General features: G+C 61.1%; 3 protein-coding genes across 5 annotated transcripts; all 3 read left to right on the top strand.

Annotated features, from left to right (window-relative positions):
* The first annotated feature begins 12,165 nt into the window (after window positions 1-12,165).
* PTGDS (prostaglandin D2 synthase) lies at window positions 12,166-16,277 on the top strand. Of its 2 annotated transcripts, XM_009187800.2 has the most exons (7): window positions 12,166-12,423; window positions 13,489-13,628; window positions 13,719-13,795; window positions 14,457-14,573; window positions 14,689-14,790; window positions 15,339-15,361; window positions 16,108-16,277. In XM_009187800.2, the coding sequence occupies exons 1-6, from the start codon at window positions 12,310-12,312 to the stop codon at window positions 15,359-15,361; spliced, it is 573 nt and encodes a 190-aa protein (XP_009186064.1). In that variant the 5' UTR covers window positions 12,166-12,309; the 3' UTR covers window positions 16,108-16,277. The 2 variants fall into 2 exon arrangements, 1 of the variants encoding a protein (XP_009186064.1); XR_638036.2 differs by having other exon boundaries at window positions 14,457-14,790.
* Window positions 16,278-16,686: 409 nt separating this feature from the next.
* On the top strand, window positions 16,687-20,930 carry LOC108580400 (lipocalin-like 1 protein). Of its 2 annotated transcripts, none has more exons than XM_021927018.2 (4): window positions 16,687-17,576; window positions 18,115-18,254; window positions 19,059-19,131; window positions 19,621-20,930. In XM_021927018.2, exons 1-3 carry the CDS (start codon window positions 17,460-17,462, stop codon window positions 19,129-19,131), a joined length of 330 nt encoding a protein of 109 aa, XP_021782710.1. In that variant the 5' UTR covers window positions 16,687-17,459; the 3' UTR covers window positions 19,621-20,930. The 2 variants fall into 2 exon arrangements, with proteins under 2 accessions (XP_021782710.1, XP_017804944.1); XM_017949455.3 differs by having other exon boundaries at window positions 19,279-20,275.
* Window positions 19,191-20,275, top strand: LOC101014841 (lipocalin-like 1 protein). The gene is given in 2 exon segments (XM_017949454.2): window positions 19,191-19,445; window positions 19,447-20,275. Coding segments are annotated over 2 exon segments (381 nt in total). The 5' UTR covers window positions 19,191-19,214; the 3' UTR covers window positions 19,597-20,275.
* Window positions 20,931-25,020: the final 4,090 nt, after the last annotated feature.

The following is a 25,020-nucleotide window of genomic DNA, read 5'->3' as shown; positions in this document are numbered from 1 at the left end:
AGGCACATACGTGCACGCACACACGCATGCACACAGGGCCTTCGCTCTGTGACACAGTCTCCCTTGTTTCTTCTGAGACATCTCCCCAGGGATGTGGACGTGGGCTCTGTTGGACAGGAATGCTGCTAGAAAGCTATTTTGTTTTGCAGGAAATTGTCTTATTTCTTACGTTTGTGTGGATTAACTGGGATTGGGTTTTTTTCCACCCAGCCAGCAATTGTGCACTTCAGTGGTGATCAGAGCGAGTCCCTGGCCCTGTCCCCACGGGGACTCTGCCCTGGGAGGGGATTCAGGGTTGTAGGGATCCTCAGGCCGGACCTCGAGTTGGCTGGGAGGGTGCCGATGAGCATCTTGCCCCGTCCCTGCCTGACTCAGGGCACAGAGCCCAGGGCCTGGGAGTGCTCAGGGCAGGAGACGCAGCAGATGCCAGCATGAGGACGGCCCAGTCTGGCAGACAGATGTCAGACAGAGGAAGAGGAGGCAGTCCACACGCCAGTGGGGCCAGAGGCCTGCACAGAGCACCGTTCCCACAGGGTCTGAGTCCTTGTGGGATGAGAGAACCCCACAGTGGATGGTGAAGCTGGTGGGCCTTCCGCATCCAAGGCAGGCGTCCCCTTGCTGTCAGCGGGGCCCCAGACCTGCCCTGGAGGCATCCCTGACCTCCAAAACCAGGATAAGGCCATGAGCCCAGGAGATGGGGCTGGTTGGGGGCAGGGAGGAGGAGAGGGGTGGACCCTAAGGCCAGGCTGAGGATGTGGCCCGGGGTCTGGGGGTTCTTGTTCTGGAGCCAGCAGAAGCCCCTGTATGAGGGGAGAACCGACTGCACCGCTTGGCTGCAAGGCGAGGCACGGGGTTGGTGGGCTGTGGGGCTGGGGCTGGGGGTCAGCTCAGGGAGCAGCACGCAGGCTCAGGGAACCCCTCCGGAGGTGCCTGGGAGTTGGGGGAGGGGGCCCACCTCATACCCACACTGTCCTGTGACCCACCCGGGGGGACCACCCCAGGCCTGGCAGAGAGCACCGTGCCCACCCTGGCCCTGGAGGTGGTTCTGGGGTTTGGGGTAGTTTCTCTTCTGCTCTCTCCTTCCCCTCAGGCTGGAGAGTGCTGGGGTTCAGCCTCCTGTGACCGTGGGGCGCCCTGGGCAGAAGCTTGCTGACGAGGGGCCCTGCAGGCCTGGCACTGACCTCAGACGGGCAGGGAGTCCGTGAACCCATCAATTGCTGCCTTGGGCAGCGGTGGGCGTGGCAGTGCCCCAGGGTTCAGCACCTGCCTGACCGCCTGGCATCAAAGCGGCCAGTCCTCCACAGTCCCCGCACTACCTGCCACACCCTGCTTGGCAGAGGAAGGAGACTCGGGCCACACCCACGGAGGGACCTGCTCTGGCTCAGCATGGAATCCTAGGTTGTAGCTGTCTGCTTCCCCGGCTGTCTTTGCTTAGCAAGGTGGCTGAATCTGCACAGAGAGCAGGACGCCAGCCAGGTGTGCGCCTCCCGGGAAACCGTCCTAGAGAGGGGCCAGGCCGCACACCTGGGGCTGGAAGGCTCCATGACCGGATGTTTGCAAGAAACAGAAAGAAGCTTCCGTCCCGTCTCAGCCACAGGCACGCCGGATCTTCTGCTGCTTTGCCACAAGCTCGGGGGTTTCAGTGAGACCCTCTCCCACTCCCACAGCCTCAAGTGGACCAGGCAGCCCTGGTGTTGCTCCCTGGGTGCTCTCGACTGCCCAAGGCGGCTAAGGAGAAAGGCCTATCTTGAAAGGACTGGAAAACAGTGCGTCAGTATTTTAAAAATTAAGCTACACCATCATAGGACCTGGTTATTGCCTTCCTGGGTATTTACCCAAAAGAGATACAGCACACACCCACGCACGATGCGTGTGCCCACAACGGCTTTATCTGTAATGGCCCCAAACTAGAAACACCCCCAGGTCCACCCACAGGTGAAGGAGAATAAATCGTGATGTGTCTGCACAATGTGACACTGCCCAGCAGTGAACGAAGGAGCACAGGCCCCAAAATAACCGCGCGGGGCGGAGGGCGTCCAGCAACCAGAACGGTGCATGCGGACTGGCTCCACGCAGGCGAAGCCCCAGAAACGCAGGCTCATCTCCAGCGAGGAAAACACAGCAGTGGCCTGGGGGCAGGGGAGGTGGCAGAAAGAGGAGGGAGGGAGGGATTCCAGGGGGGCTCAGGGAATCTTTAGGGCGACCAACACAGTTGCCCCCTGATCGCAATGATAGTTTCGTGGGTGTGTGCATCAAAACATATCACAGAGTTTGGGTGTGGTGATTCACGCCTATAATCCCAGCACTTTGGGAGGCTGAGGCGGGCGGATCACCTGAGGTTGGGAGTTCGAGACCAGCCTGACCTATATGGAGAAACCCATCTCTACTAAAAAATACAAAAATTAGCCAGGTGTGGTGGCGGGCATCTGTAGTCCCAGCTATTCGGGAGGTTCAGGGAGGAGAATCGTTTGAACCCGGAAGGTGGAGGTTGAGGTGAGCTGAGGTCACACCACTGCACTCCAGCCTGGGCGACAAGAGCGAAACTCCGTCTCAAAAACAACAACAACAACAACAACAAAAAATGTTTTGCAGAGAAGGACTCAGAAGCCAATGGAAAAGCTGCCAGTAACTGAAGCTGGCCCAATATGAGCCACGAAACAGGATGTGACACTAGGGTGTGAGCCAAAGCGTAAAATACCTGATGTCCACATGGATGTCAGTGAAAGGCTGTGCCTACCCGTGGGAGAGCAGAGACAAATCTCAGTGCAGCAAAGTTGCAAATGTGTGTGAAATCCCCTTCCGGGGAAGGTAGGGGTCGCACACAGGGACTTCATCCAGAGAGGACAGTTCAAAAAGAAAAAGACGGGCCGGGCGCGGTGGCTCAAGCCTGTAATCCCAGGACTTTGGGAGGCCAAGACGGGCGGATCACGAGGTCAGGAAATTGAGACCATCCTGGCTAACACGGTGAAACCCCGTTTCTACTAAAAAATACAAAAAACTAGCCGGGCGAGGTGGTGGGCGCCTGTAGTCCCAGCTACTCGGGAGGCTGAGGCAGGAGAATGGCGTGAACCCGGGAGGCGGAGCTTGCAGTGAGCTGAGATCTGGCCACTGCACTCCAGCCTGGGCGACACAGCAAGACTCCGCCTCAAAAAAAAAAAAAAAAAGACAGAGAGGCGCAGGGTGAGGGTGAGGGAACCCCAGCCAGGTACCAAGGTCAACGTGGGCAGTGAAGGTCGCACTGATGGTGTCCCCCGTGTGACATGGTGGAAGCCCCGCCCCCATTCTCTTCCTCCCCGACCATCACCGGATTCAGCGTGAGAAACTCAGCAGACAGAGCCCAACTGAGGGGTGCCCCACAGACACCTGAGCAGCACCCCTCAAGGCCGCTGAGGTCATCAAGGACCAGGAAAGGCTGAGAAACGTCACTCAGGAGGAGCCCACGGATGAGAGACACAAGGTCACGTGGTGACCTGGAAAGGGAGCTTCAGTAACTAAGGGAATCTGGAGAAAGCCTGGACGTCAGCTGACTGGACGTCCCAACACTGGCTCACTGATTGTGACAAAGGGATCACGCGAATTAGGACGCCAGCGAGTGGGAAACTGGGGGAGGGGCACGCAGGAACTCCCTCATCTGTCTTCACATTTTTTTTCTGTAAATATAAAACATTCTATGCTGGGTGCAGCGGCTCACGCCTGTAATCCCAGCACTTTGGGAGGCTGAGGAGGGCGGATCACCTGAGGTCAGGCGTTCGAGACCAGCCTGGCCAACATGGAGAAACCACATCTCTACTAAAAATACAAAAATCAGCTGGGCGTGGTGGCGCATGCCTGTAATCCTAGCTACTCGGGAGGTTCAGGCAGGAGAATCACTTGAATCCGTGAGGCAGAGGTTGCAGTGAGCTGAGATCGCGTCACTGCACTCTAGCCTGGGCAACAGAGTGAGACTCCGCCTCAAAAAAAAAAAAAAAAACGAAAACATATATATCTATATCTCTATCTATCTATCTATAAATAAAATATATATCTGAAGTAACCATTTTTTTAATGTATTTATTTATGTTTGAGATAGAATCTGGGCAACAAGAGCGAAACTCCGTCTCAAAAAAACTCTGCCTTACCTGCGGTAAGGTAGAGACCAAGGACCCACAAGATGCTCCCCAACCCAGGCTGAGCTCCAGGGAGCTGCTTGGACCCTGGAAGAGGACAGAGGCCCCCCAAGGCCTTAGGGGAACCCGGAGACTGCTGGGCCCAGAGGGAGGTGTCTGGACCCTCCAGCCTGTGCCCATATCCTCTGGCCCACCTGCCCATCATGCCTCTGCCAACGGGGCCCAGAGTTGATGCACCCCCACAGCCAAGTGTCTGAGTCACCAAGCCCTGAATTCAGAAACGCACATGTTCCCTGGGACCCCTGAGAACTGGGCTGTGGCCAGGCCAAGGCCAAGGCCAAGTTCCTCTGGGGAAGCCCCAGCCTAGGTCAGCAGTGGCCTCCCAGGGTCAGCCATCCCCAGGGGCCTCATTACAGGACCAGGGTGGTAAGAAGTCCACAGCTGCCCCACACAGCAGCAGTCGAGGGGAAGCAGGTGGGCTGGGGGCCCTGGGGGAGTGGGGCCAAGACCTGCTGTGCCTGTGAGAGAGGAGGCTTGGAGGACGGGGGTGGGGCTGCATCAGGGAGGTCCTGGCCCAGACTAGACCTGTGGGCAGAGCAGGGTGGGTGCCAGCAGCCTCAGCACAGACACATTCCGTCCCACCCACCACCAGCGCTCCCCTCTGCAGCCTGTCCCAGGTCAGGGAACAGCTTGGCCTGATCCTGCTGATGCCTCAGGGCAGGACAAGGCGGGGAGGCTCCAGGGAGGCCACCCATGCTGGGCACACAGTGGACCCTCGCACGGTGTCTTCCGCCATCACACCCAGACCCAGGGCTGGCCAGGAGCCTTTGGGGCAACAGCTCTGAGGATGGATGTAGGCGTACGAGGGCAGGGACCTGGGCTTTGGGAATCAGAGGTGAGGCCTGGGACCTCCCTGGGAGCTGGTGGTCTCTGCGGGTGCCCACCCCCAGCCCATATTTCCACCCTCGATCCCCTCCGAAGGTTGAGACCAGGGAACGGTGGGCGCCAGTGGAACGCATGCTCCTCAACCTTTGCTGGGCCGAGTCCAAGGAGGGCCCCCTACCTCCCCAGCCCAACCTCCCTCTGCCCCGCCTCTCCCCTTAGCCCCCCTGCTGAGGAGGGAGAGGAGCACCCTTCCTGCACTTGGAGAAAAAGAGGTTGCTTATCCTGGGGTGCGGGCCAGCAGGGGACCTCATTACTAGGGGGTCCCAGCCCAGACCCTCACCCACCCCCTTCCCTACTCCCTTCCTCCCCCCTTGCCAGGCCTGCTGCAGCCCAGGAGTCCTGCCCCCTGCAGCCCCGTGGGGAGCCCTAGGACCCCTGTGGGTGGGCCTCACCGTGCTGGGGACACTCCAGCCACAGCAAGGGCCCCCAGAGGGGCCTGAACGTGCCTTTCCACAAGATCTGTCTCCAGCCTCAGGAAGGAGCAGGTGAGTGGCCTCCAGGATGGGGAAGGAGGAAGGAGGGTGCAGCTGGGCCAATGGGCCTGACTGCCACAGTGCGCATGGCCCCCACGGCCCTGGAGAACCCTGCCAGGTGGGAAGAGCTCACGCCCTCTGTGCAAGTGGAGAAACTGAGGCTCCAGAAGGCTGCCCACCCCCTGGCCAGGGTCACCCATCCCTGTCAGATCCAGGCTCCTGCCAGAGTCACAGGTACCAGCCCAGCCTGGGACCCTTGCCTGGGGAGGGGGTCCTGGCCCTGCCCACCGCCAGTCCCTGCAGTTCTGGGGGAGTGGTGCGTCCTGGGGCTGGCAGTCAACACCTTCAGGCCGGAGCGCAGGTCCCAATTCAGGATGTTGGTGGCAGCCGTGGTCACGTCCAGCCTGCTCAGCTGAAGCTCGGTGCCAACAGCCCCTGCCAGGTGATGGGACTGCCCGGGGAGGGGAGATGGAGGGCTGGGGGTGGAGACCCCTCATACAGACAGGCAGGTGGGCAGACCCCGTGGGCGGTCCCCGTGGGCAGAAAGAGGCAGCGCCTGCCTTGAGGGAGCTCACCCACACCCTCAGCACAGCTGTAGGGCCCCTGCTCCTCTCCCAGGGCCTGCAGTTTGGAGGAGGAGCCTGTCCTGAGACCCAGGGGCAGGGGAAGATCAGGGCAGGGTGCAGGGCCAAGGGACACAGTGACTGTGGCTTGGACGCCCCAATTCCACGCATACAGTGAGAACTGCCACGGGCAGGGACATGGTCAGGGGTGGGGACAGGCAGGCTGCCAGGAAGAGCAGCCTCAGGAAGAGTGGGGAGCAGGACCCTCCAGGAGGCCAGGAAGCCTCCCCCCCAGCTCACCCAACCTGCCCCTCCCCAAAGCCTTCGCCCCAGCCTCTCCCCACCACAACCTCCTCCTCCCACAGGGACCCACTCTGCAAATGCTGGGCCAGGACCCCTGTCCCTGAGAAGCAGCCAGATCAGAACTCCCTTAGAGGCCAGGAGGCTGAGTCTTCCCTGCCTGACACCCCAAGAAAGGCCCAGAACTGCCCCCAAGTTAAGGACACTCCACATCTGTAATCCCAGCACTTAGGGAGGCCGAGGCAGGAGGATCAACTGGGGTCAAGAGTTCGAGACCAGCCTGGGCAACAGAGTGAGACCCTGTCTCTACAAAATAAAATAGAAAAATGAGCTGGGTGTGGCGGTGCATGCCTGTAGTCCCAGCTACTTGGGAGGCTGAGGAGGAAGGATCGCTTGGGCCCAGGAGGCTGCATTGAGCTGTGATCGTGCCATTGCACTCCAGCCTGGGTGACAGAGCAAGACCCTGACCCTAAAAACATAAATAAATTAAAAAGGACACTCCAGGGAAGGTCTTGGTGTGGCTCCAGAGGGGGCACGGTCAGCAGCCTGTCCCCAGCAGTAGGATCCTGACCCTCGCCTGCTCCCTGCAGAGGTGGGGCTGGAAAATGACAAGATGGAGGCTACGCCGAGACCAGGCGCCAGGAGAAGGGACCCAGGCCCAGCTGCTTGGTGAGGCCCTGAGCACGGTGGGAAGGGGCCACCCAGGACCCCCTGAGGGCTGGGCTGGGGAGGGAGGGTTCTCCCCAGGGCTCACCCCCCTTCTTGGCACAGGGTAGGGGAAGGAGCTGGATTTCGACCTGAGGGAGAAATTTATCAAATTTGACCAGATCCTGGGCATAAGCCTTGACCACATTCCCTTCCTGCCCCAGACTGGGCTTGGAACCTGGGCTGCTCCTGGCGGCCCTGCCCACCCACAGTCACCCCGTGCTCAAGGACAGTTGGATCCGGCTCCTCCTGGCACAGACAGTTTATTTCTGATGGGGTGGTAGGGGCAGGTGTGGTTGAGCCTCCCACGGGAAGGGGGCACCAGCAAGGCTGGGACTGGCGGTGAGGGTGGGGTCGCCAAGGGCCGGGCCAGGCTCCACTGTCCTCAGGACAGAGTGTGGCAGGCCCAGGCAGAGAATCGCGGAGGGGCTGCAGTGAGAGAATGGAGACGAAGAGACCTGCGGGGGAGAGAGGGGCAGAGCGGGTGCCAGGGCCGGGAGGAAGGAGGGCCTCGTGGATCCCAGCAGCTGCCTCCCTCCCAGCTGGGTGCTCTCCTGGCCTGTCCCACACTCTCAGGTGAACAGAGCCAGATTCATCCTCAAACACAGGCCACCCTCCATGGTGCCCAGCAGAAACTGCCCTAGGCTGGGGGGCTGGGACCATGGGGTGACCAGAGGCCATGGAGGCCTGTGACTGAGGGGCCCTGCCAAGCTCCACAGCACCTGGCACCCCCTGCCCCTGCTAGGAGCACTTCCCTCACCGCTCGCTCTTCTCAGAGCTGTGGCTCTGTCCTCCTGGGTTGCCTCGAAGGAACCCCAGAGTGAGAGGCAGGAGCCCCCATCTCAGGGGTATGGGCCCAGGCTCCCTGTGGCCACCCCACGTTCCCCAGATGGGAGCTAGGAGACCCTGAAGATCCAGGCCCAGCCCTGACCGGGGGTAGGCACGGAGGTGGGGAGCAGCCTCTGGAACCGGGTCTCCACTTGTGCCCTGCAGGAGCCAGCCCCTTGTGCTGAATGGTCCTTCTGGCTTCTGGCCTCTGTGGGGAGCGGTGCCCAGCCTGGTGCTACAGTGACCCAGGGGTCCTTAGGCAAGGCCCTCCCAGGCTTGGCCCCTGCCCAGACCCCGCTGGCCTGGGGAGCTCCCGCCCAGCCCCTAAATGGGCAAGGTGGGGACACTTTAGCCCTGACCTTCCATGACCTAGCTGGGCGCTCCTGAAGTCAGACGGGGCCTCAGAGGTCCACAGCACCGCTCACAGCACCGGGATCCTGGAGCCGAGCGTCTCGAGGCTGGGGGTGTGGGTGTGGTGTCGGGGGTTAGGCCACCCCCTCCTCACGGCCCTGCTGCCTTTGGGATGCAGCAGCCTCTGCCAAGCCTGCTGGAGCCCCACATTGGACAGATCGCTGCAGCACCCCCAAATTGCCCTTTGTCCCCCAGAGACAGCCAACCCAGCCCTGGCTCCAAAGTAGCAAAATTGGCTGCAGCTTGGCCATAACTGTCTTTGGACCTCATGGCCAGCAACGCACATACGAGTCTCAAGTCCCAGGGACACACCTGCTCCCCTGTCCTCTGGCTTGTCCCCGGCTCCCTTGTCCTCTGCCCCATCCCCGGCTGCTGGGGAAGCCTGACCTCCAGGATGGTGCTGGGAGAGGCGGCCAGAAAGGGTGAGTGAAGAGGTGGCCGTTCCCAATGTCAGTAAACAACCTAACAGCCAAGAACACAGAGGCGGGCTGGGTGAAGAGTGGTCTCCATGCTTTGAGCAGCTCAGAGATGCCCTGAGGAGGGGCGGTCCCACGTGGCCCGTCCACTCAGGCCCCCTTCAGTCACAGAGCAGCTCCCTTGACACAGGGAGGCCTGGGGGAGAATTTCTTGCCCCTAGAGGAGCTCTGAGCTGGGCTGCCCTCACTGCACCCGGCCCTGGTCTCCCCGGCTACAATGCACCAGGCTGGGCACCGCTCCCCACAGAGACCAGAAGCCAGAAGGACCATTCAGCACAAAGGGCTGGCTCCTGCAGGGCACAAGTGGAGACCCGATTCCAGAGGCTGCTCCCCACCTCCATGCCTACCCCCGGTCAGGGCTGGGCCTGGATCTTCTGCCCGACTTGTTCAGAACACTCCACACAGAGTCTCAGTGACCCTGGGCACTGCCCTCCCCTACAGAAGATCCTTAGTGGGGCAGCTCTGGCAGGAGTGAGCCTCTGGGGCCGGGAGGCTTGGGTACCTCTGAGAGGTGGAGTGTAGAGGCTGCCCTTCCCCAATCCCAGGCTGGGGGAGCTGATCCCCGGCCACAGGTGGGCGGGGCTCACGAGGTTCCCATGAGTTTATTTGAGGCTGGTGGACACCCAGTCGAGCTCAGGTCCCACCAGTCACTGGGTCAGCCTCGGCCCTCGAGGGCAAACCATTGGTGGGGACGCTGGATAGGGGCACCACTGCCCCCAGAGGATGCTGGCCAGGGCCCCAGGGCAGACATAGCTTCCCTCCAGGAGAAGGTTGGGGTCAGTTCTGGGAGCCCAGGCCCAGGCCACCAGTCTTGTCTCTGACCTGCCCGGGCCGCAGGCAGGGGGATGGACTTCGTGACTTCTTAGGGTGGAGGCCAAGTCCCTGCATTCTGTGACTCAAAGCAACTGGTTCCCAGAGCAGCGGGGTGGGGCGGCCAGCCTCCTTCCTGCCCAGCCCTCCCCCAGGCTCCACCAAGGTCCTGCCTGGCAGCCAAGCTCAGAGCAAAGGGAAGGACACAGAGAGTGTGCAGCGGGGGGGTCCTTGTCCCTGCCCAAGCTGCAAGAAGCTCCGTGAAGGCCCCTTCTGCCCCTGTCCACCTCGCACAATCCTAGTGGGGGGAGGAGGGAGAAACCCGGCGTGTGTTCACCAGGAGCTGGCAACTGCCCTGCCCTTCCTGGATGTGGTGAGAGACGAATCTCCAGCCCTCGGGTGAGCCCAGGTGCGCCCATGAATCAGGGCTCGTGGGCGGCTTCCACTCACTGGTCCTCACTCAACCGTGTCTGGGGAGTGTCCCTGACCTCCCGCTGGCCATCTTGACCACAGGGACTGAGGAGTCGGTTCCTGAACCGAAGCATGAGTTTGTCAGCTCTTCCAGCTCCCCAGGCGCCAATGACCACATGGTCTCAGTAACAACTGGTCAGGGAGAAGGGACATGGGACCTGCCGGGCCTTCTGCTGCCCACTAGAAAATGAGGAAGAGGAGGGGCTTGGTCCTTGTTCTAGGCACCGGGTTTGAGGGCTGGACACCCGAGATCCCTGGGAACCCCTTTGGCTATGGGAAGACCTTGCCCCATTAGGCTTCAGAGTCCCTCCCTGGCAGGTGACCCAGGCCTGCCCTGACGGAAGCCATTCAGACCCAGAGCCACGTGTCCCGGGTCTCCCTGCCCTGGGCCACCTGCCACCACGCCCCAGGGCTTGCTTACCACTGGGAGGCGCTCTTGTCGTGGACTGGCCTGGTCCGGGTTGGGACCTCCAGCCAGGCCAGTGGGTGAGCCACCAGCCCCACCAGGGTGGAATGACAGTCTGGACTCAGCTGGCAGCGGGCAGGAGGCCAGTCTTGTGACGATGTCACAGCCACAACTCTCTTCCTGCCCCTCCCTTGTCCTGATGGGAGCCCCCAGCTCTGTAGCTGAGTCAGGCCTGGGGGCCATGCAGGGTCCCGGGTTTAGGCACCCCACCCCTATCTGTTCCAACAGACCCTCCCTCTCAACCTAGGGTACAGATGGCATCTGAGCCAGCAGCACACCGCTGCTCCAGGCAGGGGCTGATGGGAGGCCTGGGTGGAGGAGTGGGTTCTCAGGGCTACCTTGGCCCCCCTGCACTTTTGCCCTCTTTCCCCCGCCTCTCCGGTGCCTCCCGGCTCCCTGGGACTCACTCCCTCACCTTGGCCTCTCCCTGGGACGCTGCCCGGCCACCCCCACCAGCCCTGACACCAGTGCTGCCCACTAGCCGCTGCTGCTACATAGGCATGCGCCTCCCCCAGTCTGGGCTCCTTGACCCCCAGGCATTGGGAAGGGGGAACAAGGAAGCAGTCCATGCCAGCCCACTCCCAGGGCTCATGAGCCCCCAGCAAGGGATGGGCCACAGAATCCAGGAAGAAGACAGGCTCCAGCCCCTAGTGGTCGCCAGCGGCCCCCTAGAAGCTCACCACCCCACCTCATCCCACTCACTCCTGCTCTCACGTACATTTCCCAGCTCCCCACCCCGGCCCACCTTCAGACCAGCGGCAGTGCTCACCCACCACGCCTGCCAGGGAAGCTCAGTCCCAACAGAATCCAGACAGGGCCCACCGCATGTGCCTGCCTGTGACGGCCTGTGACAGGGCCCGAGCCAGGGTCGACGAGTTGGAGGGGCCCGAGGAGCTGGGTGCAGCACTGGGGTAACAGGACAGCCCCATGGGGTGCTCCCGAGTCTGGATCAGACTCGGAGTGGGGAGGACCAGAGTCGGTGGGGGTCAGACTCGGGGTGGGGAGGTTGCTGGGAGAAGGTGGAGCCTCTGGCAAGTGGATAGGGCCCGTGCGCAAGCCCAAAGGTGCCCCAGGCTGAAATGGGTGCCCAGGGGTCACTATCAGAGCCCCAACAGCCGGCCATGGGGGAAGCCGTGCCCAGCACACCTGGCCCTCAGGACCCTGCAGGGCAGATCAAGTTTCTCTACCTTGGCCTGAGCTTCTCATCAGCGCTTCACTTGCTGGGCTTCTCAGGGTGGAAGTGGGGCTTTGTGTCCCCTTCTGGGGTGGCAGGGCTCGGAAAGGGAATGATGGTAGGGGCTGCGAGATGTGGGTCCTGGCCCCCAGTGGGAAGAGACCAGAGGCCTCGGAGGCGGGCATGGCTGAGAAACACAGCCTCTGCCCTATCAGGGCCATTGGGTTGGTGCGCCCTGCCAGCAGGAGGAGGGTGGGCAAGGTCCCTGCCAGCTCAGTCTCTGGGACCAGTGGGCAGGGGCCTCTGCCTCACCCCACACTGCCTCAGCCGGGGCAGCAGGCCCAGGTCTCTTGCATAAGCGCCCTGTGGGGGACGAGGCTGCAGCTGTGCCCGGCCACCCCATCCCCCAGCATCACGAGTCTTCAGTGGGCTGTCCTCGGGCCCTGGGTGGAGGCCAAGCCTGGCCCATAAATAGGGGTCTCCTCAGTGCCCTCCGCTCCTCCTGCACACCTTCCGCACACCTCCCTCGCTCTCCCACACCACTGGCACCAGGCCCCGGACACCTGCTCTGCGGCAGGAGAATGGCTACTCATCACACGCTGTGGATGGGACTGGTCCTGCTCGGGCTGCTGGGCGGCGTACAGGCAGCACCCGAGGCCCAGGTCTCCGTGCAGCCCGACTTCCAGCCGGACAAGGTGAGGGGCTTCCCTGAGCCATCCCCAAGGGGAAGGGCAGGGGAAGGGCACTTTCCGGCTGGGTCTTCTCCCCGGGAGGAGCGAGCGACGTCCCGCAGTGCCAGGCAGTGCCGGCCAAGGACTGAACGGGCGTGCAGGAAGGAGGCTGGGTAGCTGCCCCAGGAGACTGACCGCGAGAGGCCCTCCCTGGGCACCACGTCCCGTCTCCCCTGATGGGCCACGCAGACACCGGGCCACACACGCTCCCACGCCATCCAAACACGGCCACTCCTACGGGCACGCGACCCCCAGAGGACACACGAGCGCACGTTCCACACCTGGGTGCCAGGACACGGGCGGGTGGGGCACGGGGATGGCGCCAAAAACGCCGTGCGCGGTGGGGGGTCGGGGGGACGCGCACCGCACAGCCAGCCAGCGACGCGCGCTCTCGCCCGGGAGTTGCGCGGGGACGCGCCAGAGCTCGGGTTCCCCGGCCGCGCGCCCCTCCTCGGCGTCGAGGAGACTCCCAGCGGTCCGCGGAGCGGAGCGGAAGACCCGCCCCGACCCCCGTCAGGAATGCGACGTCCTCAGCCGCCCGCTGTATGGGCCGGGCGCTCCGCCAGGGGCACAGAATCGGGACTGGGGGCGGAGGGGCCCGAGCTGGCTGGTGGGCGGTGTGTGAGGGTGAGGGACAGTCCTCGGGAGGGGCGTGGCCAGACGGCGTGCTCGGTGCCAGGGGCGTGGCCAGCTTCTGGGGCGGAGGCGTGAGGGGCGGGGCCACCTCATGGGGCGGTACAAGGGGCGTGAGGGGCGTGGTCAGCTCCCGGGGCGGGGACGTGAAGGGTGGGGCCAGCCTCTGAGGCGGGGTCGTGAGGGGCGCGAGGGGCGAGGTCAGCCCCTGGGGCGGGGGCGTGAGGGGCGGGGTCAGCTCCTGGGGCGGGGCCAGTTCCTGGGGCGGGGCGTGATTGAGCGTGGGGGCGGGGCGGGGTTGGAGACTGGAGCGGGAGGGGCAGAGGCGCCTCCAGGGGTCGGCACCAGCGGGTCCGGAGGGTCCTGGCCGACGCGGTTGGGGGTCGCTCGCCGCAGTTCCTGGGGCGCTGGTTCAGCGCGGGCCTCGCCTCCAACTCGAGCTGGCTCCAGGAGAAGAAGGCGGCGCTGTCCATGTGCAAGTCGGTGGTGGCCCCTGCCGCGGATGGTGGCTTCAACCTGACCTCCACCTTCCTCAGGTGGGACAGCGGGCAGGTGGGCTGCTGGGACGGAGAGGTCCAGGAGCACCCTCGGGCCTAACCCCTGACCCCGAGGTCACCCACCTACAGGAAAAACCAGTGTGAGACCCGAACCATGCTGCTGCAGCCCGCGGGGTCCCTTGGCTCCTACAGCTACCGGAGTCCCCGTGAGTGGGGCCTCCACCAGCTCCTGAGCCCAGCCTGGGGGCGACACATGCGGGCGACTCTCGGCCAGCCCCCTGCCTCAGAGATCCATGGGGTGGGGGGTGATGGCTGCCCCACCAGCGTCAGAGGCCAAGGCCAGGCATGGGCATGACTGCCCATACACAAGTGTTGGGGACAGAGAGACCGTTCCTCCAGGGGTTTGGATCCTCTCTGGAGCCCACCAGTGTCTTGCCAGGCCCCTCCCCTGCCCTCTGGAGCTTTCCCCACATAAGCAGCCCCCCAAGGCCCCTCCACATGCCTCCTCCCAGTTCTCCTCCCCAGGACCCAGGGGCTTCCTCACTCCCACCTGGGGAATGACTCCCACCTGGGGAATGGCTCCCACAGGGAAAGCTCTTCACTTCCGGTTCTGGCAGCGGGTTCTGCCGCTGCACCAGGCATCCTGGTTTTCTGAGCCTGGCTGCCCCAGATTCTGGTTTAGGGACAGAGTTCACAGGCTGTGCAGGTGGGAGCAGGGCACTGACTGGAGAGCAGCCTGGTGGGGGAGCATCCCGGGCTAGCTGAGGGCCTGAGTGCCCCCACAGCCCACAAGTGCACCCCTTCCCTGAAGCAGAGGTGAGGCTTGTGGGGCTGAGTCCCCAACAGGGTCGTTTCTTGGGTTCCCAGACTGGGGCAGCACCTACTCTGTGTCAGTGGTGGAGACCGACTATGACCACTACGCCCTGCTGTACAGCCAGGGCAGCAAGGGCCCCGGCGAGGACTTCCGCATGGCCACCCTCTACAGTATGTGCCCACCGCTGCCTGCACACAGGCATGACCAGAGGGGGCTCCCCAAGACCCAGGGCAGGGCACACACCATCCCGCCGCTGAGGCCAGCTCCGTCTCCACCCTGTCCCAGGCCGAACCCAGACCCCCAGGGCTGAGTTAAAGGAGAAATTTACCGCCTTCTGCAAGGCCCAGGGCTTCACAGAGGATACCATTGTCTTCCTGCCCCAAACCGGTAAGGGGTCCTAATCTGATGTGTAGAGGATTAGGGTCAGATTAGAGGCAGGCAGGCAGTCTCCGGACAGGGAGAGGCAGAGGGGAGGAGGTGGCCCCGCCCTGCTCGAGGCCTGGGCCAGGGACAGAGGGGGTGAGTGTTTGAGTCAGAACCTCCCTCCTGCAGCCCCTTCATGAGGAGCCCCCTCCATGGGGGACATGGAGACCAGGCGCCCACTCTGTGCCAGGCCCCAGCAGCTCCCAGGATGTGGGGCTCCAGCCTGGTGGGGAGCATAGGGTAGAGGGTGCCTATGGGGGATACAGGAGGACCAACCATACTGCGCTCAGGCACAGCCTTCTGGGGCGGACAGCCTGCTCTCGGCAGAGGTGAAGAAAGACCCTTTCTTTGTTTTGAGGGGCCAGGGGAGAGGTGGGAGGTGATAGGGGGGTCTGTGCAGTTTGGGGGCTCAGTCAAGATGAGCTCTGTATTAGGAGAGGGACAGGAAGCCCAGTGGGAAAATTGGCCTAAGTCTGGGATTCTGACGACAGCCCCGGCTTTTTTCTTGGCAGATAAGTGCATGATGGAACAATAGGTGAGCCACTCCATTCATTCATTCATTCATTCATTCATTCAACACACATCCACCCAACCCACTCTGCGATGGATCAGGGCCCCAGGACAGCCTGGTGCTGCAGACCCATCCTTCCTGATGGCTGCCGTCGTCCAGGGCTGGGCAGGAGACACAGGGGCTGCCCACATTGACGAGTGCACAGGTGTAAGGCTCAGAAGGAAAACCTGTCCCAGCGGCTGGAATAGGGCTGACCCCTGAAGGCTCATGATTGGGGGGTGCAGGTGTGAGGCCCCAGGCAGAAAAGGCCAAGGGGCTATACCACAGGGGCCATCTGGCAGTGAGGGCATCTGGCACCTGGGATAGGGGTAAACCAGGGTAGGGGAGATGGGATGGGAGGGAACAGGGGATGGAAGGGGAAGTCCGAGGACGCTGCATGGATGCCGTGGGAGAGCTCAGGGGAGCAAGCTCGGGGCGGATTCACCCACCACCCCCAGGAGGGAGGCCTAGGCTGGAGCTGGAGTCCGTGGATCCTGGGGCTGGGAAGGGTGGAGTCCGTGGATCCTGGGGCTAGGAGGGGTGGAGTCTGTAGACCCTGGGGCAGCGGGGATCCGAGCCCCAGCGGTGGATCTTGCTCTCTCAGCGAGGCTCAGCGGGGCTGGGGACAGAGAAAAGTCCCCCTATCCTGCACCTGCTCCATCTGACTGGAGTGGGGGTGGGCTGGGGAAGACTGCAGTCCTCCATCCTCGGCTTTCGGTTGCACCCCCCAGGACTCCCCAGGGCTGAAGCTGGGACCGCAGCCAGCCAGGTGACCCCTGCGATCTGGATGTCTCCGCTCTGTTCCTTCCCCGAGCCCCTGCCCTGGCTCCCCGCCAAAGCACCCCTGCCCCCTCGGGCTTCATCCTGGCTCTGCGGAATAAACTCCGGAAGCAAGTCTGTAGGTTGGCTCCTGGCTGTCTGCGCCGTCGTCACCAGTCCCGGGCCTGGCCCTGGCCACCTGGACCTCCTGCTCTATAAAACCTCAGCCTGAGGTCAACAGAGGAACAGACCCTCTAGTGTTTGCTCCCAGTGGCGTCTTGAGTCAGAACAGCTAGGAGGGGGTGTCCCTCACTGTCTCCCACCCAGCCCAGTCGTGTGACCCTGCCCCACAGCCCCACACGTCCAGCCATACCCCCTCAGCTGCCACTGCCACCAGGCCGGTGCTGAGCTGGAGGGGGGGTCAGTGACTCATCTAAATCCCTTAGGCAGGTACCCTGCACCCCCAACCCCACCCTGTCACCCCCTCAGCAGGAAAGGCCTGAGGCTTAAGGCCCCAGAGGAGCTTTGGACCTGTTGGGTGTCTTGAGGTGTGGGATTAACACACTGAGATTGGGCAGAGATAAGGGTTTCAGGGGACAAAAAAGGAACATTTGTTGGAAACATGCCAGAGTGTCTCCACCCTCCATCAGGACAGACTGACAGAGTGGGCTGGGGACAGGACACCCCACATCCCTTCTGGTTCCCTGGGCACCCCCTGCCCTTTGACCTGGGCCACCAGATCACAGCCTTGTCCACTCGCCAGAGCCCTGGCACCACGGGCACACCATGCCCCACCGGTGCCCTGCCCAACCCTGCTCCCTCCCAGATTCCCACCCAGGCAGCCTTTCTCAGGTACACAATGTGCAAGACTCACTGTGACCTGCCCACCAGGCCCCCCTGAGCAGGCCCTGCAGAGGCATCAACCTTTCTGAGGGTCAGAGGTGAGGGTGAGCTTCTGGGTGGCCTTCCCGGAGAAGGGAGCTTAGGGCTGTGCCTGAGCTCAAGGTAGTGGGGATCCAACATCCCAGAGGGGCTGCAGAAGGCTGGAGAGGCAGGATGGGGTGAGCTGCAGGCCCCCTAGCCCAGAGGCCCATCAGAACTACCCTCAGCTGCCAGGCATCCGGCCCCACCCCGGAGGAAAGGCAAGGCATGGCTGGGGTTGGGTGGAGGGAGCCAGGCCAGAGCGCTGCAGCGTGCAACTCGATCAGAAGCCTGTCACAGTGGGTGCAGTCCCAGGCCAGCTGCCCCCGGGCACCTTGGGGGCATAAAGCCTACAGAGGAGCCACCTCAGCTCTATCCTGCTCTTGTGTCCCAAGGAGACGCCATGCCACCTTGCTGCATGATGCTTTGGGCTCTGCTGATCAATTCCCTCCTTGCCCTGCTCTGGGTGTCCCCAGGCCAGGCCCAGGTCCCCATCCAGGCCAACTATGATGCTAGCCAGGTGCGCCCAGCCCTGTTTCCTCCTCCTCTGCAATGAGTCCTCCCAGCTTTGGCACTGCACCCCAGGTCCCTGTCCACACTCTCTTTGATCCAGGCTCAGCAGGGCTGGGGGCATGGGAAACCACCCACCACACCTGTTCCATCTGACTGGCGTAGGCGTTGGCTGGGGAAGACTGCAGGCCTCCGTCCTAGCTTTTCGGTTGCATCCCCCATCACTCCCCAGGGCCCAAAATTGGGACAAGTTACAGCTGCCTGCCCCTCACTGTCCCCACCCACCCCACATAGACCTGTGACCTTGCCACAGCCCCACCCATCCAGCCGTACCCCCTGGGTGCCAGCTGCAGACAGGCCGGTGCTGGGCTGGTGGAGGCCAGTTGCTCATCTGCTGAGGCCCCCCTCCCTCAGTTCTGCATCAGGGTGGAGGTGTGTACAGCAGCCCCTGTCCTGGCCAGGAAGCAGCTGTGTCAGGACAGAACGTGGTGGGCTCAGGCCCAGGGCACAGGGGCGGCCTTCTAGCCTTCCCTGCACTTGCCCTGCAGTTCCAGGGCACCTGGTACATGGTCGGGGTGGTGTCAGATGACCAGGACTTCCTGGACTCCAAGGACACCATGAAGATGCCTGTGGTCTTAGTGACCCTCTTGGAGAACAGTGACCTGGCCCTCAAGTTTGGATATCCCATGTAAGTGACCCCACAAGCCCATCAGACTCAGCAGATGAGGCCAGATGAAAGTCCAGAGGGACCACGGTGTCCCCAGCACATCGAGGTCAGACCATGGGTCCTCAAGGGCTCCGTGCTGCAGAGCTCCAGATGGCAGCCACACGGTGTCCAGAGGGACCCAGGCCCTGGAGGAAGCACCGCCTGAGGCCCGGTGTTGAGAAAAGTGTCTGCATGTCTGTGTGTGTGTGTATTACTGTATGTGGCTGTGTCTCTGTGTGTGTCTATTTCTGCATGTGTGTGTGTGTCTGTGTGTGTGTCTTCTGTGTAGCTGTGTACCTCTGTACGTGTGTCTCTGTGTGTGTATCGCTGTATGCGTCCGTGTGTCTGCGTATCTGTTTCTGAGTGTCTGTGTCTATCTCTGCGTGTGTCTTTTATGTGAGTGTGTGTGTATATATGTGTGTGTCTGTCAGTGTATCTGTGTCTGTGTCTGTCTGTGTGTGTGCATGTGTGTATGTGTGCGTCTTCTGTGTGTGTCTGTGTATCTCTGTGTGTGTGCATGTGTGTATGTGTGCATCTTCTGTATGTGTGTGTCTGGAAGGGGGACCTGGAGACCCTGCATTCCAGACTGTGTGCCCATGAGCAGGTGCTTAATCCCCCACCCCCAGCAGGAGTGTCCCCACCTCTAAAGTCATCCTAAAGTCCCATGTTCTCTAAGGATTGTGAGGGTGAACAAGGGACCCTGGACTCAGAGACAGCAAGGTAGGCTCTGGGCCTGGGCGCTGGGCAGGGGTGGCCACTCAGGGGATTGGGGCTCCTCCTCCCCAGGTCCGATGGCAGGTGCCAGAAAATGGACATGACTTTCACCAAGGATGCTGTAGGGGGCAGTTCAGCAACCTAGGTAAGGTGGGGTGGCAGGCAGGGCTGTGGGGTGGGGGTCCTGGGGGCTGTGCGGGCTGCTGGGTTGGCACCTGGGGCCAGGGCATGAAGGGTGCCACGCTGGGGGGACGTGCCCTGGGCCTGGGGTCACCGGCTCTCGCTTCTCCAGCCGTGGCCCTGACTGACATCCGAGTGGCGTTCTCCGACTACCAGCACTTTGCTTTGCTGTACTTGGAGACGCAGAAAGGGGGCCTGCAGAACCAGTGACTGCAGCTCTACAGTGGGCGGGCTGCGGGGCGGAGGCCCAGACACCCCCCAGCTTCGGGTCTGGAATGTCCCCCTGTGCCTGCACCAGTGCCTTCTGCACCGGGAAGGCGGAACCGCTGGCTCCTGGTGTCTGTGGCCGCGGTCCCGGCCCCTCCCCACCCCTTTCACCCCTCCCTGCCCCTCTCACCCTCTCTTCGCCCCTCCAACCCCTTCCCTTTAGCTCACCCGCCCTCCCCACCTTCAGCTCGAGCCCCGGAGCTGTTTCCCGAAGGTGCCCAGAAGATGCAGCTACTCGCGCCCCAAGTGGGTTTGAGCCCCAGCCAGGACGTCCTGCTGCCCAGTTGGGTGAGCGGTGCCCACAGGCCTGCTGGGAGGGCCAGGCCCCAGGTCACACCCCTGCTGGGAGAGCCAGGCCCTAGTCACTCCACTGATCTCAGATTCGGGACAGAAGTGCCAGGGGCAGACCCAGCCTGTCCGGCTCGGGGGAGGGTGAGACGTTGCCCAGGGCAGTGTTCCCAGGAGGAGATCGCGTTGGGGCAGGTCAGGGGCCTCGGTCCCAAGGAAGGGGGCACCAGGGGGGCGCCTCGGGCCTACTCTCTCTGCAGACCAGTGTGCGGGCCCGCTCTCCTGGATGGGTAGACCACGGCCACGTGGAGCTGCGGACCATGGGCCCTCCTAGGGCCGTGGGCTGCACCGTGGGGCCCTCTACCTTCGGGACAGCTGGGGGCTAGAGCGGGGGTGATGGGGCATCCGGGCGGATCCAAGCTGCAGCAGCCTGAGGAACCGCGGGTCCAGCCCCCGAGTGCCTGCAGGGGTCAGCTGCTCCATGCGCCCAGCCCTCCCCAAAGAGCCCCTCTCTCCACACCCTGGCCCCAAGCGCAATAAACGCCCTGAGTGCCTGTGGCGCAGTGCGTTTCTTGGAGGGAGGGAGGGGTGGCGGGGGCGACCGGGTACATGGGCGCCCTGGGAAAGGGGCCGGGTCACCCCCTGTTGCCTGTCTGGGCAGGCGTTGGCCAAGGAGGGACGGAGCCTCGGCTCCACGTCAGGGAGGTTCCTCAGGGCGGGCCCCAGTCCCAGCTCTGGGACTTTTCTACCTCTGCACGGACCCACACCCCCAGACTGGGGGCGCCGGGCGGGTGGGACACGGACACCACGCAGCGCGCGCCCCAGGCTCCAGCGGACACCGCCGTGGGAGGTGGCCTTCAGGGTCGTCCCAAGTGGCCGCCCCAGTCAGTGTCAGGATCCCCAGGCGCCCCTCCGGGTCCCCCAGTTCTCCAGTCCCTTACTCCGGGCTCCAGGCCCCGCCCCAGAGGCCTGGCTGTTCCGGAGACCAACGAAGCACCCCCAGCCCTGACCCAGGGCCTGCCCACGGAGAGTGGAGGGCGAGGAGGACAGGAGGCGCTGCATAAAACTCTGCCCTGCCTTGCGTCTATGTAGGACACTGTTGTCTTTTACAGACAAGTCTAGAAGAATTTGAAGGAAAATAGCCTACTCGCTGTAATGTACCTAGTTCAGCAAAATAATAATAAAAATAGTAATAATACTGGTTGCAAATTTGTCAACATTTTGATAGTTGTTTAATCTGGGTGATGGGTCTACGGGGCGCAGTATGCTGTGATTTCTGCTTCTCAGTTGGTCAGAATTTTTTTTTTTTTTTTTGAGATGGAGTCTTGCTCTGTCTCCCAAGCTGGAGTGCAGTGGTGCGATCTCGGCTCACTGCAACCTCCACCTCCCAGGTTCAAGTGATTCTCCTGTCTCAGCCTCCCAAGTAGCTGGGATTACAGGTGACCACCACCATGCCCAGCTATAATTTTTGTATTCTTAGTAGAGACAGGGTTTTGCCATGTTGGCCAGGCTGGTCTCAAACTCCTGACCTCAAGTGATCCACTCACCTTGGCCTCCCAAAGTGCTGGGATTACAGGCGTGAGCCACCAGGCCCAGCTCAGAAAATTTTTTATTAAAAAACACCACTTGGGCTGGGCGCAGCGGCTCACGCCTGTAATCCCAGCACTTTGGGAGACCGAGGCAGGAAGATCATGAAGTCAGGAGATCAAGACCATCCTGACTAACACGATGAAACCCCGTCTCTGCTAAAAATACAAAAAACTAGCCGGGCGCGGTGGCGAGCGCCTGTAGTCCCAGCTACTCAGGAGGCTGAGGCAGGAGAATGGCGTGAACCCGGGAGGTAGAGCTTGCAGTGAGCTGAGGTCACGCCACTGCACTGCAGCCCGGGCGACAGAGCGAGACTCCGTCTCAAAAACAAAAACAAACACAAACAAACAAACAAACAAAAAAAAACAGAAAACACCATTCGGCCGAACACAGTGGCTCTGCATCCCCCCTGCATCCCCAGGAAGATTCCGAGCGGGGCAATGCAGGTTGCTCTCCACAGCCTCAGGGATGCCCTTTCCTTCCTTCCACGGTGGGGCAGCCTCTGGGGGTGGCTGTGGGTCCAGTTGTGGTCAGCCCCCAATGCCTTGCAGTTCAGCCCTGGATGCATCGAGTCCCTCGCCTCCCACGCTCAGCCCGTTCTCCACCCAGAAGCCCAGGGGATGGATTCACAAGATGGGTCAGATCAGGCCCCGCTGCTCGACACCCCACAGTGGGTCCCATCGCACTGAGTAAAGGCCTAAGTCTTGATGGTGGCCAGCGAGGTCTTCTCTTTTAGGCTTTCCTCTGACCCACCATCCACACCTCTCCCTCCACCCTGCTGCCAGCACCTTACGTGTCTCAGGGCCTTTGCCCAGGTCACCCCTGCCCAGACTGCCCTTCTCCCGGAGCCACTCAGCCCACTCACTTCCGTCTCTGAAGTCTTGCTCAAATACCTCCCTTGGTTCTTGACCTCTGCTACCCCAAACCTTGACTGGCCCCCACTCCCCTAGTCGTTCTCTGTACCTTTTGCTCCTCTTTTCGGCCCAGCTTCCAGGTGCTCTATGCCTTAGGTGCTAGGTCAGCTCTTTCCCTCCGCTGTTCTGCTTCCGTCACCAACTCCAAGTGTGTGTGTGCGGACTTCGTAGTCCCTCCCCTTCTGTTTGCAAAGCTCCACTAACCTTGTATCTCATACACTGTATTAATGTATCCTGCGTTAAAGAAAATTGCTCCCACGGCCGGGTGCAGTGGCTCACGCCTGTAATCCCAGCACTTTGGGAGACCAAGGCGGGCGGATCACCTCAGGTCGGGAGTTCGAGACCAGCCTGCCCAATATGGAGAAACCACGTCTCTACTACAAAATACAAAAATTAGGCCGGGCGCGGTGGCTCAAGCCTGTAATCCCAGCACTTTGGGGGAGGCCGAGATGGAAGTGAGATCCGCGAGGTCAGGGTCGAGACCATCCTATCTACTCCGGTGAAACCAGAGTCTCTACTAAAAAGAAATACAAAAAAAACTAGCCGGAGGCGGTGGTGAGGCCCTTGATCCCAACTACTCAGGAGGCTGAAGCAGGGAAGAATAAGTAAACCAGGAGAAGCCGGAGCTGCAGTGAGCTGAGATCAAACCGCTCTGCCTCCAGCCTGGGCGTGAGGCAGACTCTGCGTCTCAAAAAAACAAAAAATACAAAAATTAGGCCAGGTGTGGTGGTGGGCATCCTGTAGTCCCAGATACTCCAGGGAGGCTGAGGCAGGAAATCGTTGAACCCAGGAGACACAGAGGTTTGTGGTAGGCTGGAGATAGCACCACACACTCCTAGCCTGGGAGCAGCAAGAGCAAACTCAATCTCAAAAAAAAAAAAAAAGTGATGTGCAGAGGGGCGTGGGAAGCCAATGCAAAAAGCTACCAGTAGCTGAAGCTACAGTGTGAAACAAGGACAGGAAACACTAGGGTGCAGCAGACCAAAAGCGTAAAACCAGCACCTGAGTCCCACACACAGACCCGGCCTGAGGCTAGTGAAATGAAGGTTTTGCAGTGTTCTTGTCATGTTTTGTAACTAATCTTTGTTTCTGGTCTTGTGTTAGTTCCCTCACGGCTGCCACAGTTAACCTGGCTTGGCAGAGGCCAGGTTGGAATCAGTTTACTAGGGTCAAGGTATCAACGGTTTAGTGCTCCCTCTGGAGGGCTCCAAGGGAGAATCCTGTACCTCTTCTAGCTTCTTTGTCTTCTCTTTTGTTGTTGTTGTGGTTGTTGTTGAGACAGAGGCTTGCTCTGATGTCCAGGCCAGAGTACTATGGCACAATCAGCTCACTGAAGCCTTGAACTCCTGGGCTCAAGCAGTCCTCCTGCCTCAGCCTCCTAAGTAGCTGGGACTACAGGCATGCATTACTATGCCTGGCTAATGTTTTCTTTTTAGAGATGGGTCTTGCTGTCTTGCCCAGGCTGGCCTTGAACTCCTGGCCTTAAGCAATCCTCTCACTCCAACCTCCCAAAGCACTGGGATTACAGGCATGAGCCACCGGGCCTGGCCTCTTCTGGCTTCTGATAGCAGCCTGTAATCCTTGGCTTGTGGCTGCATTGCTCCAGTTCCTCCCTCCATGCCACACTGCCTTCTTTTCTGTCTCAAGGCTTCCTCTGCCTCAATTTTATAAGGCCCTTGAGATGGCACTGAGGGCCTCCCTGGGTAATCCAGGATAATCGCCCCATCTCAAGGGCACATCTGCAAAGACCCCTTTCTTTTCTTTCCTTTTTTTTTGGGGGGGAGGGGGGACAGGATCTCACTCCGTTGCCCAGGCTGGAATGCAGTGCCCAGCCTTTTCCATAAATAATAGTATTCACAGGCCCCAAGGATTAGGGCCTGATACCTGGGGCCTACTACAGCCAGCATCTCAGAGTTTACACGACAAAGTAGAGGCCCCCCAATCTTCTCTGAATCTGCCCCACCCCAGTCATCTTGGGGATGAATCTCCCCGTTCCTCTCTTCCCAAATGCCGGGGCCATCCTTGATCGTTCTTTGCCTCTTCCTCTCTCCACCTCCACTCCGAGCTCATGGTCCACCCCTCTCCCCCACCTCTGCAGCCTCCCGTCCTCTCTCCTCACAGCACAGAATACGGACTTCACACATGTAAGTCAGTCGTGCCACTTCCCATCCACCCCTGCTTAAACCTCCAACAGCCGCCACTCCCCCTTCATTCATTCATTCACAATGTTTATTCAGTGTCTGTACATGCCAGGCATTATGTAAGTGCTGAAAAGACAGATACACTGGCAGTAAAACAGACAGAAATCCCTGTCCTCATGGACCTCCTGGGGTGATGGACAATAGGCAGGATAAATAAGTGTACTGGTCACTTACTGCAGAGTGACAAGTTACCCCAAATGCAGCAGCTTAACCCAGCAGAAGTGCATTATCTCCCAGTGTCAGCAGGGCAGGACTCTGGGCTTCTGGCACAAAGTTTCAGGAGGCTGTGGTCAAGCCGCCAGCCGATGATGTGGTCTCATAGTAAGGCTCAGCTGGGGCGTCAGCTTCCCAGCTCCCTTGCTGGCCATCGGCATCCACTTAGGGCTGCCTCTTGTCACACCCAGCAATTCAAGAGCAATTTTGTCCTATTCTGGTTGCCAGAAGCAAGTTGTTAATTAAGTCCAGCCCAAGGCGAGGGGAGTACAGAAAGGTCTAAACCCAGGAGGGTATAACAGGGGGCTAACTGCCAGAATAAAGCAAGCCAAAGTGTACTTTCTACAATGAGAAGGGTGAAAAATAAGAAAACGGCAGGAGAGC

The sequence above is a fragment of the Papio anubis genome, chromosome 13, assembly GCF_008728515.1.
Source record: "Papio anubis isolate 15944 chromosome 13, Panubis1.0, whole genome shotgun sequence".
Taxonomy (NCBI): Eukaryota; Metazoa; Chordata; class Mammalia; order Primates; family Cercopithecidae; genus Papio; species Papio anubis.
This window is presented reverse-complemented; position numbering and strand designations above follow the sequence as displayed.